This window comes from Rattus norvegicus, chromosome 4 (assembly GCF_021556685.1).
Source record: "Rattus norvegicus strain SHRSP/BbbUtx chromosome 4, alternate assembly SHRSP_T2T, whole genome shotgun sequence".
NCBI classification, from domain to species: Eukaryota; Metazoa; Chordata; class Mammalia; order Rodentia; family Muridae; genus Rattus; species Rattus norvegicus.
In genome coordinates, this window is record NC_141537.1 from 29,864,222 (window position 1) to 29,881,914 (window position 17,693).

At 43.8% G+C, this 17,693-nt stretch overlaps 2 protein-coding genes across 10 annotated transcripts in view; one reads left to right on the top strand and one right to left on the bottom strand.

Annotated features, from left to right (window-relative positions):
- Cdk14 (cyclin-dependent kinase 14) overlaps nucleotides 1–17,693 on the top strand; it is a 582,117-nt gene that overhangs the window by 386,961 nt on the left and 177,463 nt on the right.
- Nucleotides 3,818–17,693, bottom strand: part of Speer4cl3 (spermatogenesis associated glutamate (E)-rich protein 4C like 3) — a 28,644-nt gene continuing 14,768 nt past the window's right edge. Inside the window, exons 6-7 of the mRNA XM_087659680.1 lie at nucleotides 4,410–4,502; nucleotides 3,818–3,998 (exon numbers count right to left, since the gene is read on the bottom strand). Coding sequence (XP_087515806.1) covers nucleotides 3,846–3,998; nucleotides 4,410–4,502 — 246 coding nt within the window. The 3' untranslated portion in view covers nucleotides 3,818–3,845. The remainder of the gene's footprint in view (nucleotides 3,999–4,409; nucleotides 4,503–17,693) is intronic.

Genomic DNA, 17,693 nt, shown 5'->3' on the forward strand with positions numbered 1-17,693 from the left:
ACAGAAAAAACCCAGCAGAGATACACCCCTACTGCTACAGCTCCTATAACCTGCTTCCTGTAACCTATTTCTCACTTCTGTCCCATCAGGAATGACATCATCACACTATAAATCCATCCAAGGACTAATGTGTGGGTTACATAAGACCCTCACAATCTAATTAACCCTTTGAACAAAACACTATACAAGAGTCAGGGGAACTTGGAATGATCTGGAAAACTGAGTGTGGCCACTTTCAGAAGGACTATATTTTGCTTCAGTCTTGTACCACCACCCCTGGAAAGAGGGTATCTCTCCAAGAAATCACAACTGTTACCATGGTATGCATGGGGTGGGGAGCCTATCCAAGGGACTTGGGCAGGACCAATCAGAGAGAAAAGGGAGTGCAGAGGGGAGGGCCATTGGAGCCTCTAAAAGCTCATCTCTATGGATCAGCAGAACCTCTAAATCACCACCGTTTACCCAACAGACCAGTCACACCATCACAGATACAGCGCAAGGTTTGTTTCATTGCTTCCATGGTTGTTTCTTAGCTCACAGTTAAAGTTAATTGTCACACATTCCCAGTACTTTTTTATACAATGACATAGATCATGGATTCCTTCTTATCAGATTCTGCTTATTTTTAACCCCATACCCACCCAGGTCATTTTCATCCTATTTAGGACAAGTTCAAATTAGGCTTAAAGGTTTTCTCTCTCTTGCCTTGCTTTGGAACTTGGGAAGATATGACTAAGAAGCATGTAGATGAGTGGCTCTCAGCTTCCCTAATGCTGTGTCCCTTTGGTACAGTTCCTCGGGCTGTGGTGACCCCAACCATAAAATTATTTTCATTGATACTTCATAACTGTAAGTTTACTATGGTTATGAATCATAACATACATACCTATGTTGTCAAAAGCAACCCCTGTCAAAGGGTCATTTGACCCACAGATGGAGAACTGAGCTAGACTAAATGAACTCTTTTAATGCTGAGCCAAGCAAGAGCCACCTTGTGATTATAGGCAATGCCCTGTGAATTCGTAGCGGTTTGCCCCTGTTCTTTCAAAGTGTTACTTTGGCATTGAAAATAACTGAGTGATCAGGATGGAAATCCAAGTCTTTATGGTATTTCACAGGTGCCAATAAGAAGGAATCTTTCCTCTGTTGGCTTCCCGTGGGTCCTTGTCTTGCCTCAGTGGGAAAGGATGTGTACTCCTGCAGTGATTTGCTGTGCAAGGGTGGGTTGAAACCCAGGGCTTCCTCCCCCTTCTCAGAGAAGAGGAGGTGGGAAGGGAGAGGGGCCGTATGAGGGGGGTGGGGGATGAACTGGAGGAAGGGGAGCTGGGATCAGTATGTAAAGAGAATAAATAATGACTTAATTAATGAAAACAATGAAGAGATCTTACTGTTGACCACACAGAGTCTCATTGTTCCCATGGGATTTTCCCCTTTGTCCCCAAAATTTATCTCCAAATTTAAAAAAAAAAATCTAATAATAAAAGTTGATTCTGAGTTCAGAGAGGCTCATTGTCTGTTATAATCACAATCTTTATGTAACAGGATTATTTGAGGTAACAGGTAATTAAGACACAGTCTAAAGTGGTTTATTAGCCTGGCACAGGAGAGAGTAAGGCAGAGTCTTGCCATCCAGCATGATTCTGTGACTAGTGAAAAGATGTTCAGAATGAAGAAATTGAACTACAGAGCAGGTGACCTCATTTTATTATGTTATAATTACAGATGTGTCGAGAGTATTGTACCCAAACTGGAGTGTTAAAGCTGATGACATTTTGGGGAGTTGCTTAAGTATTAGAGACTTAACACACCACACTGGATGGCTCTCATCTCTTTATGTTGTCTCTGTCACCGGACTTCACCTTCAGTTTGTTAATATCCCAGCGATGACTTGTATTTTTCTGAAGGCATACATTAGAGCCATGCCACGGTCCTAATTCTTTCTCTTCCCAGGATAGCTGGGAACGGGGAGTAAGGAGCAGGGAGAAGAATTTAACTGCAAAAATACATCCGCTTTTGCTTGCATTAAACTGCCCACTGTTTCTTTTCCCCTTGCATTTCCAAATTAGTTTATATTTTAGGTGTTTCCCCCTTTGCAATGCAATACTTTATTTAGACAGGGAAATTCGAAACACCAAGACATCTAGAACAGAAATCGAGAATGCTTTATATGAATGCCTCTGTGTGTGCCGGTCAGAACATGAGATGATCTTGAAAGTAATGGTCAAGCCCATATATTTCGTAATCTTTTGCCAAGCATTCCTGGTGCTTGATAAAATTTTGCCCCTTATTCTCATTAGGAAACCATATGCTGCCACCACGGCAAGTGTGTAAGAAATAAACAAGTTAATATTTGAAACAACCTTGCCAGAAATTAATTGCCATTCAGCTCCAGTAGCCGCTGTCTGTATTCCCACTCACTGGTACAGTATGATTTGAGATATAACTCATAGTATATGCCCACAATGGGTGAGGAACCTGGGTGTGGGGACCATCTCAGCTTCCAGAGCCCAATTGACCATCTGCCTAGCTATAAAAGCCAACCATTTGCAAGATGCCTGGTTATCTGGGACAACAGTGCAAGCCGTCTCCATTCTCAAAGTCTATGATTAGTTGCTTGTCCATATGGAAACCTTTATTCCTTAAAATTAGGTTTTCAACCCTGCTGGCTGTTGCCACTCATCCTCATTCATACTTAGCCCTTGTCCCTCCTGATACCACGTCCTTGTCTACCAAAGCATATTGTGTATAATGTGTTCTCTGACTTCCCTCATGTCTGTTGCTTCTTCTTGCCAGCCCTTAGCTTCAGAGGAAATCCTGACACTTCAGTAGCTTTGACTCAACCTCACTTACCCAGTGTTTTTCTTCATAAAATTTAATCTTTCTCTTTATTTTTTTCCCTTTTGTTGAGCCCTGACCCCCTCCTCAAGGCCCACCTTGTTTTCTCCTTTTGTTCATGTACTTTATAAACCCACTGCTGTAGGGGCTGCAGCCTCAGCAGGCCCTCTCAGCAGAGCGATTGCCCTTCCTGGCAATCCACACGTTGTCTTCTCCCATTTGCCATCTAGGCCAAGTACTGCACACGCCGATGGCACGTACAAGCTGCAGCATTCACCTCTCACAGGATACTCTTTCCCATTAGAGCATGACTCTGTCAGAAACTGCCTCACAGAATATAGGTCAGGCTCAGTTGGTATATACCAGTAGATTAAAAGTATCTGGATGCTCCGCAGGACACTTCTTTGGTTTTTCAAGATACGTTTTTAAATGACAGCAGGCGATTTATATAGCAACAGAAAGATAATGCTTGAAATACGCTCGGAAGGACCAGGGGAGCATACCCAAATGCTTTCCACTTAAAGCCATAGGGAGTGAGCTCTCAGCATCCTCACATGGAACTTTGGCTCTCTAGAAACTGGCTGTTGGCCTAAAGTGAACGATGTCTATCCTGCCCTGCTGATGTCACTCTGAACGACGTTGCCACATCATAATGGAGCCGCAGATAGCTGCTCATGGGAAACGTGGCCTGGGATCAGTAGCCCCTGCAGAATAATATCTGTAGGTTCCGGATTTGTCCCTGGTGAATGTTGATGGGACGATATTGGATAACCTCCATGTTCCTCTGCCAGCTGAAACGCAATGCTCAGTCCTATTTCCACCAGTCACCCTTCACACCTGCCTCCACTTTATCAGGGTTTCCAGCAGCCTTTCAAGGCTGGCACACTCAACTCAGTGTTGCCTGCACTTAAAGGCTGACTGCTCCAAACAAGCATGGGAGAGTCCATAGAAATCTTCCCAGTTTCGTAAGCAGAGAGATCCATTAGATAAGCATTCCCATTTATTTTTTACTAGTTATAGATTGTTCTCTTAGTTGCCTCATGTCTGCTTGGGTTTCCGCCTTGGCCTTCAACCTCTTTTGAGAGCAAAACACACTTTTCTTGGCCTTTCCTTCCTTCTCCCCAGCAGACCCCTTGGGAGCCACCATTTTTGTCAGTGAGTACCTGGAAGAGATTTAAAATTCGGCTCAGAAGCTGACTTCAAGGGGTGATCGGAAACTTGAATAAGGGATCTCCTTCCTTGATCCTTCCTGTGGCAAAGCCAAAGAGGCCATGTAGGCCAGGTGCCTTGCCTAGTCCGTATCTACAGAGAGCACCACAGTTTTAGAAGCTGGATTCTGTTGGAGGAATAGGGGTGATAGGAGTCACTTTTTCCTCCCCTCTATTAAACTTTCAAGCATCACTAAGCAAATCACGGTTGCTATAACGTCACATGTTATATAGCTAGAGCTGCAGAGGGGCAGAAGGACAGTGGCCGGAAGGACATCTCCCTTAAACCCAGACAGGCTTCGGTACATTACATCAACCATGCCTACTCATAAAAGGCAAGCAGGAAGTATGGAAGAAAACCATTACATCAAGGGCTGGTACTCCCAGGAGGCTCCTTGTTTGTCTGCTCTCCGGTCTCCAGTGATGTTTCTCTTCTCCACTCCCTCTGGTGGGATCCATCTGTAATGAGCAGACATGGTTTAAGGACATAGGTCTATTTTTCTCTGAAGTTAATACTTCTCATTCAGACGTATTCCACTTTTCAAAAGAAACTGAACTATGGCGGTCTCCTACTGTTTTCTGCAGTATGGAAAGAGTTTTAAGATATGTAAAAAAAAAAAAGCTAAATACAAGCTGGTTCTCTGTGCCTTTCGTAGAAGTGGGGAGGGGACTGAACAGATGGCCCCAGTGTGGTGTCCAGGGATGGTATAGAGAGTTTCCTGCCACTCCCTCCTACAGCTGAGCCTATGCCAATGAAAGCACTGATTGAAAAGTTTCCTGCTCTTTAAATTATTCTTTTGCTCTTCTGATACACTTCCTAAGGACTGTGCAGTGATCGCATTTAAACACAAGGACCTCTTAGTGTTGGCTCACGGGGTGGGGGGGTTGGGGGGGTGGCGCTGGGGGGGGGATGCTTCCCCATGCTCCTAAATGTAGGAGCTTTGTAGAGCCCTTGCAGGTCCCCTCAGAACAGGTATTCTGCCTGATAGTGGCAGGGCAAATGGTCAATGCTTTACAATGGAAGACCGTCTGAGGCTCCAGAAGAGTTCATCATGTATAAAGTTCTGATAGCAACGGGTCATACCAGTGCATTTGATCACTGCTCTTGTTCTGCGGGTAGCTGCATTTGTACACGGAGATAAGGCATGTTGAATTACAGGGCTGCCAGGGTGCAAGTACACACCAGCCTTCCAGGTTATTTCCACAACTGAAGGATGGTGTGGTTAACCAGCTTCATGCTATTCAGGGCTTGGGTGAAATCAAATTAGATTGTGCATCAGCCAGAGACTGCTGGGCAACAGCAGACAAATATGACCATGCTTCCTAAAAGAAATAGGGAGGCACCGGTATTTCTGACAACATGTATTACGTGATCTATGGAATTAATGGTGAGCAGAGAAAAACTGAATAAAATTGAAATCTTCAACACGAACAAAGCAAAAAGAACCTGAAAGGAAGTCAGTATGCCCTTCTCCAAGGCCTTGGGTTCTGATCCACTTTCTGCGGTTTAATAACTGTTTGCTCATGCACAGTGAACTGTACTTTCTGAGCTTTGTATGGTGAGATTAGAAGAGTCCCATCTTGGTGTGCCCATCAGGGTTGCCACAACACAGTACTGAAAAGTGGGTAGTATGGATACTAGAAATTAGTTTCTCACAGTCCTAGAGTCTAGGAAGCCCAAGATCAAGGCTCTGGCCTATGAGTGCCTACCTTCCTCAAAGAAGATATCTTTGCCCTGAATCCTCACATCCTAGATGGAAGAACCCTGGCCTCTTTAGCTGCTTACAAGGACACTAATCCTACTCACCATGGTGCGGTATAACCTAACCACATCAAACCTGGACATCACAGTACATTGGCTTTTGTGGGTAGGATTCGACATATGAAACTGCGTGACAATGAAAGGGACTGAGGAACATGAACATTTAGACCATAGCTAGTATGTAACTGATTGGCATCTCTGTGGTGATCGAAGATAATACAGAGTCTAGCAGAGGGGTGGGGGTGGAGGCAGAGGTTCCAGGAAGCCCCAGTAAACAAGAATGATCTGCAGTTGTTACAGGCAGAAGTAGCAGCCTCCGGGACAGAGCCAGCTTCCATTTGCAGCATCTCCACAGCCTGCTGAGCCTGGCTGCCTCTGTGTGTGGACAACTCTGTCTGACTCATAGATTCGTGGGTCTTTCATGTCTATAGGATTTAGTTTTAACACTCCTGCTGCCTCTTTACCCAGGGAAAATTACACCAAATAGATCGGACTTTGATCTATTTTCAATTTTGGCTGAATTATGGACAGTAATACACTATTTTCAAGTAGTTAGAAACTCCAGACTACAGAAATCCAAAACCTTTTTAGGCTTTTCAGATCTTGAAAGCAGATGATTAGCCATTGTCTGTTGTACATTGGCTTGGCCTTCTTTGTGTTGAACTTCTGGCTCCAACTCACACTTGAATCCTCCCTTTAATCTTGTATAACACGGTTTTTGTATTGCCTTAATTTCAGAAGTGGATATTTATGCATTGGCTTTGTCATTTTATCAAAACCGTGAGTTTTGCAATATTCTACCCTAAAAGATGCTTTTAACCTGGTGGTTGCAAAGCATCTTATTACACACAAAAGGACTATCAAGGCACCGATTATACCTGCCTATAGCATTTGGAACTTTCCTCCCCACTATATCCGTGCAATGAAATTTCATTTCATGTAAATAGGCCTCTGATGAGCTAGAGGCCTAGAGAACTCATCCTAGTCTATGATAATGTATTAGCTGCCTGCTGCAGGATTCAACTTGCTCAAAGCAATTGTTCTTGTTCCAGGGTTCATGCTGTAGTTGAGGTTGGCTAATTCAAGCTTGCTGGTTAACTATCAGTTAAATCCAGCATTGTTCTAGATGTTTTCATCCCTCTTGAGCCAGCAGGGTAGTTAAAGCCATTTTTCTCTTATTGTGACAGAACAGCAAGGGATGTGAATGGAAACGAGTTTCCTCCTCAGTCATCGTGCATAACTACCCTTTCACTTCCAGCCCCATTCCATTGGCCAAGTAAATGGGATTACCATTACAGACATGCGTAGTCATATGTCGGACATCCCAGTTATGGAAAATGGCGAATGGTGCATATCTTCAACATCAATAACACGGCTGACCACATCTGGCTTCCCCACTCCACTGATGGTCCAGAGATTTGGAACATTCACCAAGCCTCAGCTTTTCAGGGGTTACTTAACTCCACTTTGCTTTTAAATCCTGTGATGGGGTGTGTTTTCAACTTTACAGACCATGGGATCACGTCGTCCTCTGAGTATGCCTGTAGGGGATTATCTTGATTATATCAATCGATCCACTGTGTGTTGCACTATTCTTAGACTGAGATCCTGGACTTAGTGAATGAAGACACGGCTCTTTACAGCATATATTCATTCATAGCTTCCTGCCTCCTGTTTGTGGATGTAATGTAACCACTTGCTTCAAGGTCTTGCTGCCTTGACTTCCTTGCCATGGACTTTAACCATGTGCCAGAATAAATTCTTTCTCCCTTAAGTTATTTTTTTTAAGCAGAGTATTTTTTTTCAAAGCAAAAAAAAAAAAAAAAAGAGGAGAAAAGGATGATAACCTATCCAGACAGGCCATTCACTACAGGGTGACAATGGCATGGCTAGCAAGACAGACAGAATCTTTCTCGTGTGGATCTCATAGTCTAGTCAGAGAGAGAAAGAATGAATTACTCATACTGTGCCCTTGCACGAACAAGTGTGTAATAGAAATTAAAAAGTCAATGAAGTAAATAGGGAGAGCAAAATAACTCACTTTTCTCTACTGCTGCTGTTGTAAGAGGGTTTTTACTTAGGGTTGAGGGGTTCTCAGGACCTAAAAACTGACCATTGCGATTTAAATACACATGTTTCCTTTTAGTTTCTTTGTGATCTTGGACCTATTGGATATGCCTTAACGTTTCTGTTGACACATAAAAATTTACCAGAGATGTAGTGTCTTAAAGAAGCATAGATTAGGCCCTGGCATTGGGATCCTCCAAGACTGTAGTCTGTGCATTAGCCAATTGCATTTCTTTCTGGACGTTGGCCTTCTCTTCCTGTCTAATGTGCTTGTTGTTGTATCTTAATTCTTTATGGTCAAAGAACTGAAGTCCCTATTTCTCCCTCTCCTCTCCTCTCCTCTCCTCTCCTCTCCTCTCCTCTCCTCTCCTCTCCTCTCCTCTCCTCTCCTCCTCTCCTCCTCTCCTCTCCTCTCCTCTCCCCTCCCCTCCTCTCCTCTCCTCTCCTCCTCTCCTCTCCCCTCCCCTCCTCTCCTCTCTTCTCCTTTCTCTTCCTCCCTCTCTCCCTCCCTCCCTCCCTCCCTCCTTCCCTCCCTCCCTCCCTCCCTCCCTCCCTTCCTTCCTTTTCTGGTTGTTGCCACGAGTCAGCAGGAGAAACATCACCTCCAGTGTATTAAGTTCTATTATGTTAAAGCCATGTAGGAGGTAACTCCATCCCACTGGTGTTGTCATGTACTATGGGCTGAATGGCCTTAGAGTTTCAGTCTCTATGTAGAGAGAGAGCCCTATGCAAGGACATGACTCATTTGTGGTCTTAGTATCTGATTGCCACACATAGTATTTAATTTCTTCGTGTCATAATCCCAATTTTCTCCTCAGTAAAATGGAGTTGATAATCATCATGTTGTCAACCTCACAGGATAGATTGAGCATTACAGGATTAGGTTAAGCGAAGCATTTAGAAAACTTCTTGGTATCAGAAATCCACGTATGTTATCTATTTTATTAACTAGCAATGTAATTACCCTGTTATATGATTTTAAAGATCACTTAAACCTCAGAACTCATAGATTTTTATTGTACGTTCTGGTGCAAAATGAACAAATATGGGAAACTGACTTAGAAAGGAAAGCAATGGAGCAATAGAGGGACTCCTTGATGCGAGCCTCCCAAGCGTCTGCGTCAAGCAAGCAAGGTCCGTCTCTGTTCCATGCCACTCTCAATACTTCCTCCCTAAGTGTTTTCTGGCTTTACATCTAGGAGGGATACCTCATCGAGTGCCTGCTTCAGCTCTAAAGCATCCAAGCAAATGTAGCTTTGTGAGCATCCATTCTCCTTTGGTTATTGTACCCTCCTACTTGACGTCTCAATTCTTGAAGATGCCACTGGCTTATTATATCATCGGTTGAGTACTGGTGCCAGTGCTGTGCCTGAGCTATGAAAGGGTGAATGGCTTTTACCACTTTTAAACATGGATCACTGGGGCAGCCCCACCCCTGAATGAGCTTTACTACCTGGGAACGTCCACAAGAGAGGTCCTTGTGGTCGTCTGTCTGTCTGAGATGTTTGCAACAATACAGTGAGCTCAGTGCTTGCTGTCCCTGCTGCCCCTGTTGAGAGCTGCTGCTGACAGCTGTCCCTTCTGGAATGTTCTGGAAACTGATGACAGGAGTGCTTCTACTCCTGTCTCTTTGAGGGGTATGCTCTGTGTAGAGCAGCGAGGCTTTCTTGGTAGTCGTTTGTGTTGTCCTGGCTACAGAGGCCCATCATTTAGAGGTTTCTAAACAACAGCGATTTTGCCCTTTGGATCTAGCTCAGTCCTTGTTGTGGGGTTGTTTCATGCATGCATGCAGCATGTCTAACAGAAGCCGAAATTTCTAGTTTCTAGTTGCCGGTGTCACCATCTACTCTAAACCCAAGATGTGGCTGTCAACAATGTCTATAAATATTGCCAGATAGCCTGAGTACATGCTCTATTTTATGCACGTAAGTATTTTTAGTGATTTTTAAAATATGCCTTGCATGGTTTTAATAAACTCAAGCACTACAGAGTGGGTATTAGGGGATTATGTGTCTTTTACTCCAAACATCATAACAACCTGCTTCCCCTCCAGAGACACGTGTCCAGAAATTGCACTGAAATTCATGACATTCCCATGTGGGCATAACTTAGAGCACACAGGTGTGTGCTTGTGCTCCTTATGAGTGACTTTCTTACATCTCTGCTCAGTATGGATGAAAAGAAAATGGCCAGAATGAATCTGCTTTTGTTTGTTTCCTTGTGTGTTTCAAAGGGCTTCTCAGCTCTTTCTGGATTGAGGCATTCACCTCAAGAAGAATGATTTCATGTGTGATTCAGGATCTGAATTCCCCCCTTAGCCTCTAGAGTCTTGCATCATGGTCTGTCTTACGACTGATGCTATATAGCTGTGAGAAGGACCTCTTAGGAATATCATTATTATAAGCTTGAAGTACGCATCTTCATTGAATAAAACCACCAAATCCCTCAAAATTAAAAAAAAAAATCCTAACAGCTAGTTTTTGTTGGGAGTACATAAACTTTGGTTTTTATTGATTTCCTGGTGCCACTAAGGATGCCAAGCTCACGACAATGTTAGATTTTTTTTAACACCAGGACACCATGTTATCGTACAGTAGAATGTGTTGCACACAACAGTAGTCTTATTTATCAATGTGTGTGGCTTACCATTTTCTATAATAAATACCTTACTATTTCATAAATTCACTTTCTATATTCTAGTACCAGATAATGTATAGTTGTTTTTGTATTTTTCTTTGTGATAAAGGTGATTATATTCTTCATATAATGTTGAATGACCTTGACTTTTAACAAGATGTATAATCACTCGAGGACATTCTTTCAAAACGACAACTCTACTCTTAGCAAGATGAACACGAGAGCACCTTAACATGATTCCACAGAAGCAATTAATTTCTGAATATCTGCACTTTATGACTCAGAAACTACATTTCTCATAATTGCTAAATAATCACAAGGACCTAAGATCCTTGTGATAGTATGATCCTTGTGGAGAAAAGATAGTACGCAGGGGACAAATTGGCTAGCTTTTATTGTTACTATTACTATTTCTAGCAGCTAAAAATGTACAAGGCAAAGTATTACCATGCTTGATCTCGTTGTCTCACAGTGCTGTGAAATACGTGCCGTTGCTAACCCATTTTCTGTAAGAGGAATGTGTTTTTAAAGCAGCTGGATATAGCTCAGTTAGTAGTGTGCTTGCCTAGCACACTCGGTCCTAGGTGTTGATGTCCAGCATTGCATAAAACATATGGGGTGGTAAAATCACCGCACTTGTACTTGAAGGGTAGAGAGCAGACCAGAAGTTTAAGGCCATCCTCAGCCACGTAATGAGGTCAACAGCAGCCTGGGACGTGATGGTAACTATGGTGATGATGATGCGTGTAGCTTAATATGCAGAGAACCGTTATATACCTCCCCACTAGTTAGTCCTCAGCACTTTGCATGTATTGCTTCATTCAGTCTTCTTACCAAATCCCGATGAGTTGTGTCCCTTTTATTTGTCAGACTGGGAACTGAGACAGAGGACAGTTAACTAAAGTAGGCGAACCTAAATTGCAGAGTTCAGGATATTCAAATTGAGACTGATAGGTACGTTGATTTTGGAAGCCATTACTTCATCGTGATTTCTGATGCCATGTTATGGGATTGGTGAGCTGCAGGCCCAGATTCAAATCCAGACAGACACGTTCTATCCGCCAAGCAGAACTTATGGAAGTAGCTCATTCGGTCTGACTGTGACAAGGCCGTGTCCTGTGGGGTGTGGGTGCTTGTCCTCCTTACTGCTACATCCACTAACTATGTCTCACAGAGGAATTATTGAAGCTACAGAAGAGCCCTCCTCAGTCTTTTAGCTAAAGCTAAATGGAGAAATGATGAAGAAATGGAAAGGTGTTTATCATTTTAGGATTACCCCTACACTTCTGGTACCCCTGAAATGTTACAATAACAAAAGCACGTGGGCTAAAATAGACAGTTTCACCCCGGACTATACAATCTGGGCTTGGAATGCAGCAACAGTGTCATACTAAACTACAAACGATGGTTGTTGGGCTGAGGAGGCCCTCAGTCATTAAAGTGCTCACCATGCAAGGGCGCAGACATCAGTTCAGATCCCCAGAGCACATGTAATAAGCACGGTATAGTGGGTCACATCTCTAACTCTAGTGTGGGTGGGTTGGAGCTGAGACAGGGTGTCCTCAGAGCTAACAGTCAGCGAGCGCTGGGTTCTGGCTGAGCAGGTCAGAACATTGACGGCTCTTCCAGAGTCCTGAGTTCAATTCTCGGCAACCACACAATAGTTCACAGCCATCTGTAATGGGATTCAGTGCCCTCTTCTGGTGTGTCTGAAGACAGTTACAGTGTACTCACATAAAATAAATAAGTAAATCTTTAAAAATAATAATATGGAGAGATAAAAGAGAATACCTGGTGTTACACAGTGATATACAAACCTACACGCGCACACACACACACACATACACACACGCACACTCACGCACACACGCACATGCGTGCACACACGAGTCAACTTTTGAACTGGAATTTGGTCATTTGTAACAACTTGCACCAACTTGGAGAACTGACCCTAGATAAAGTACGCTGGGCACTGAAACATCACAGTTCCCATATGTGTGTGAAATATAAGCGAAATAATGGAAGCCCAGAGTAGAACGGTGGTTACTGAATTTCTTCTCTCTTGGAGATTGAACCCAAGACCTTAAATCTTTAGGAAAGGGCTGGACCACAGAACTCCACTGGTATCTCTGCACACTCATCTGCTGATTGACAGGTTTTCCCAGCTCATTGCTGTCGTCATGCCTCATTAAGCATCCTGTTTCCATGTCTTATGCTGTAGACACCCAGAATTGGGATTACCGTGCCATCTGGTAATTCTATTTCCGTTTTGCAAAGGGCCTCTAGACATCTTTCTGCTAATTTGAATCCCCAGTATTGACCCTCCCTTTAAGTCCTGCCTCTTGAGCTGATTTTCCCTCAGCCAAATCTTACCCTCCACATCTGCAAAGCAGAAGGATCTGGCCTGCTTAGGCTATTGTAAGGATTGAATGAGATGCATGGCGGCATGGCAGTAGTGCTCCCCCATAGCCCGCAGCCCATGCTCCCCCAGCACACCTTCCCACCCACTAGCTTTTCACTGCACCACCTAACACTCGTGCCCTACATCTTCCCTGAAGTGTGTCATCCTGTGTTTCCTGCTATGAGTTTTCTACCCTCCTCCACAGGTCCAACTTGGCCTTGAATGCAGACAATTCTGACCATCTCAAGTCCCCTCATAAACTGGGCAGACGTGTCTGTGGGCGCCTTATTCCGCCACCCTGTTTCTACTGCTAGAGTCAACTAAAACATGAGAGCGTTTCTGGGTATGGGTAGGGGAAGCTGTACAGTTTAGGTGTTAGCTCTAATCTAGCCACAGATTATTTCGGAACACATGTCCATAGCTACATGTAGTATCGCATGTAGAACGCATCGCCACACACTGCTTTGCCATGCTCTGCTATAGGCAGACCTGTCACCTTCTTCAGATCTCTGTCTTCTGAAGTCTGCTATGAAGACTTGTGGGGGGGGGGGGGGAGAGAGAGAGAGAGAGAGCGAGAGAGAGAGAGAGAGAGAGAGAGAGAGAGAGAGAGAGAGAGAGATTGATTTTCCTTCCAGGGTTGTTGCGTAAAGAGTAAGATGAATATTTTTAAAAGGCATCTTGGGGAAACCCTGATGGTCAGTTCACATAGGAGGTGGTTAATTTTGGAGCATTGTGGAAAGTCTCAAGACTTCTATCTCGTGGAGTGGTGCACACATGCACGGACAACAGCATGAGACCATGGTGAGAGAAGGGTGCCTATTCTTAGACACAGGCCCAGTACTTTAAGGACTGTGAGTGACCTTCCATTGTATGGTTTCTGTCTCCCGGGGAAAGGCTATTAAGAGAAGGAAAGGCAGATAACTCTGTTTTGGTTTCAGCATAGTGTGAAGAGGCATCATTTGTGGATGCCGAGGCCACTCTTATGAAAGCAGGAGTCAGAGCCAACTGCCCGTGCAGTCTCCATAGCCCTGTAGAAAAATGGAAACAATGCAAGGGCTTCCTTCCCTTTTTAATTTAATTTCTTATGTGGTATAAGAATGAGTCCCTGGGACTCTTGAGCAATGAGATGGTTGTCAGTAAATCTTGATTTGGGATGGGAGTGGGATACTGAACTTCTGTGCAAGGATATGTAATATACAGGTGCCAATCGGAGGTCAACTCCAGGTGACTTTCCTTGATAACCATCTCCTTTGTGTGTGTGTTTGTTTATCTATTATTTACCAAGACAGTATCTTTTCACTGGTAAGGGACTTTTTGACAGTGAGTCCCCAGGGTGTTCTCTCTCTCGCGCTCTCTCTCTCTTGCTCTCGCTCTCTCTCTCTTGCTCTCGCTCTCTCTCTCGCTCTCGCTCTCATTCTCGCTCTCCCTCTCTCGCCCTATGTCCAGCACTGGGGCACTGGAACTATAAGTGTCCACTACCAATCCAGGCTATTGTCACATATAGTCACATAGATTCTGGGAATACAACTCAGGTCCTCATGACAACCCAGTGCATGACAACCATGACATCCCATGACATCCCCAGCTTGTTTCACTGAGCACCTATTACAATGATAAAAGAAACAAGGCATGAGTGGTTGAAAAATCCACATCCGGGCAAACTAACTTAGAGGGCTGAGCCTCTGGCTTCTCGGGAAGCTTAGAGCATCAGGAGCCTCTGAGACCTGGTGGGACTGACCTTAGCTCCTTTTGCTGACAAGCATTTGTCCCTGTACCTGTGACTGGGGAAGGGAGAGCTGCTGGGTTGCCTTCTGCAGCGGTGAGGAACAGCTGAGGTGCAGCAGCGGAGCCATGGCAGGGGCCATGCTGTTGACCGTCCAGATCTTAACTTCAGGTAAACCTTCTTCCTCCCTGAACATGGCAACCCAGCTTGCAAGTGTCCTATGACTGGCTGGTCATCCTGTGAGCAAAGAGCTTTTTGAAAAATAACAAGGCGGACTTGTCCTGCAGAGGTGGGATTAAAGTACCCGGTGAGGAAGTCTAGGCTCTGTGCCTCCACTTGTCGTGAACGTGGGCACACTCTCGTGGAAGGTCAGCATGTGCATTTACGTTGTTTTCTGGTGTTATCTAACGGGTATGTCCCTAGGCTTGAGACACCATCTGCTCCCCTTTCCACCCACCAGTCACCATTAGCTTGTGTGACCCTTGGGAAGTCACTCTGCCTGTCTCAGACGCCGTGCCTCTATGTCAGCATGAATCAGGATGGTAGCCACATGCACTCTCCCTACAATGAAGAGTCACAACACCTATAATTACAGCCTGTGGGTTATAGCACTGGTAATGAACTCAGACCTCAGCATTGCCCAGGGAAATGCAAAATGTCTGGTCCCCAGGTACCAGTGGCCATCAGGTGCGGGCCATGTTGTCATTCCTGGGAGAATGCCTCCTCTTACAGTCTATCTTGATTAGTCTTAATTATGAGTAAAAATCCAGATACCAGTTCCTGACCTACCAACGACTAGGATCAGCACCCACTGAAAATAACGGGTAAAATGGCAAGTTAGTGCCAAGACAGCATCACATTCTAGGTTGAAGTCAATCCTGGACAAGAATAAGCCTTGGTCCCTGGAGTTTATGGCGTGTGTTACCCAGACAGGCTCTGGCTTTTCCCCTAGCTGTGTCCTAGCTGAACACAGTCACTGGCAAAAATAGGCTCTTGTAAATTTATGATAAATAAATAAAAATTTAATTCTATGCACACATATTCTATTTTTAATTATATATATATTGTTAAAATATTTCAAATGCAGCACCTTTTCAAATGGCGTATACAGTGTTAGATTTCATTACTGCAGTTTTGAACAAACTATTGTCATCGATGCACCTCCCGTCTCTCCCATCCATTTGAACACCCCATACCCTCCTCCCCCACTGCTGGATTTCTTTCCAGTTCCATAGCCAACCCATACTAAACCCCTAGTTACATAAATGCAAAAAACCTCATAAGCTAGGATCAACATGCCGGAAAATATAATTGCAGATATTTTAATAAATGTTTTTAATAAAACTATTCTTGATATAAACCTCCTTAGCAATTTCCTGCTAGTATGCCTACCATAAGTTTGATGACAACTCATTTAGCCACTGCATACCTGACTCAAAGCTCTAAAAAAATAACATCATTTTTTAGGATGAGTAAATGTATGGATTTTCTTTGCAATTGCAGGCCTTGTCCTATATTTCCTCAGTGTAGGAACAGCCTTTAAAGAACACTGTTGGCCCCCTGGGACAGACCCCCCAGGGCCTTCTCTGCTTTGTGCTGAAACCCCCTCTGTACCAGTGAACCACAATACAGAGAAGACACTGCTGTCTACATACCCCTATCTCTCAGATGCCTCATTCTTTGTCAAGGAGATGCCTCTATAGAAGAAGAAATGGGAAATTGTGGAGAAGAAAGAGACAATCCCAAGCCTGGCACCCAGTGGAGATGCGTGCTCAAAGCCTCCTTGCCCCACCTTGCTATTGGTCCTGGACTTAGTCCTAAAAATGGAGGGAGAGTGGAGGGGTTGCTTTTGAATGTCTCTTCTTGTGCCTTCCAGCACAGCTCCAGTCCCTTCTAAGTCACAGCCCGTTCAGTTTGGGCCTCCACCTTTACTAATCTGATATGCAAGTTTCTGACCCACTAAGGAGGCTAGGAACTACTAAACAACTTAAGGGAGCACAGGTCAAGTTTCAGGGTTGGAGTAAGGTTAGAGTTGGGCTAGAAGGTTGTGATTAGAGTGCTAGGGTTAGAGTTGAAGTTTGGTTAGAGGTTACGATTAGGGTTAGGACGAGGGTGAGAAGGTTGGAGTTAGGGTTACAGTTAGAGTTAGGGTTTGGGTTCGGGGGGTTGGTAAGAGGGTTGGGGTTAAGGTTTGGATTAGAAGATTGAGGCTAAGCTTAAGGTACTGTTAAGAGAGAGGGTTGCAGTTAGAGTTAGGATTAGGGCCTCCTTCCAAATATGTCTCCTCTACAAATACAGCTGTAGTCTCCACAGTAGTTTCTTCTTGTGACTTGTTTGCTTTTCCAGCCTCTAGCTTGGATAAGAGATCAAAAGTCTTGTCTCTTTGCCTGGCTGTCTCCCTCTTAGGAAAACAGAGCGGTCCATGGCTGATAAATTCTTACGAGAAAGACTTTTTATAACAGAAAGCATGGTTGTGTTTTTCCTTTTAAAGTTTTGTTCTGTTTTCTGTGATTTCAGCCTTTTGTACCTTGGTTAGGAGATTCACTACCATTCATAGGACTGTGAGTCGCTTACAGGTCTTTGATCAAGAACTCAATTCCAAATGGGTGTCAGTGTTTTGCTTTCACATTAATAATATAATGCTAATAAGGTCTCTTGGAGCTTTCCCCTGCCAGTTTAGCATAGTCTACTTTTCCTTCCTGTGTCAGGAGCAGAAACCTATAAGAAGTAATTGTCCCCATGACCAGGACACTGGATGCACAGTACTTCATTCACACAATAGTAACATCAGAGTTTGGATAAAATTTAGCAATATAACAACTAATAAAAAAATCTAAAAGATTAGCTACAGTATTATATCATTTGTAGAAACCTTAAATAGAAACTATTACATATTCTTAATAAAAAACAAAGTTATGTAAATGAAAGGCATTTCAGATAAATGGGCTGAACATGATTTAGGTGGAGTTCATTTCAGGGGGAGAACATGGAGTTAGATATGTGGTATCTATGGCCTAGTTTTTGCCCAAGTGAATTTATGGGTACTTACTCAGTTAATTT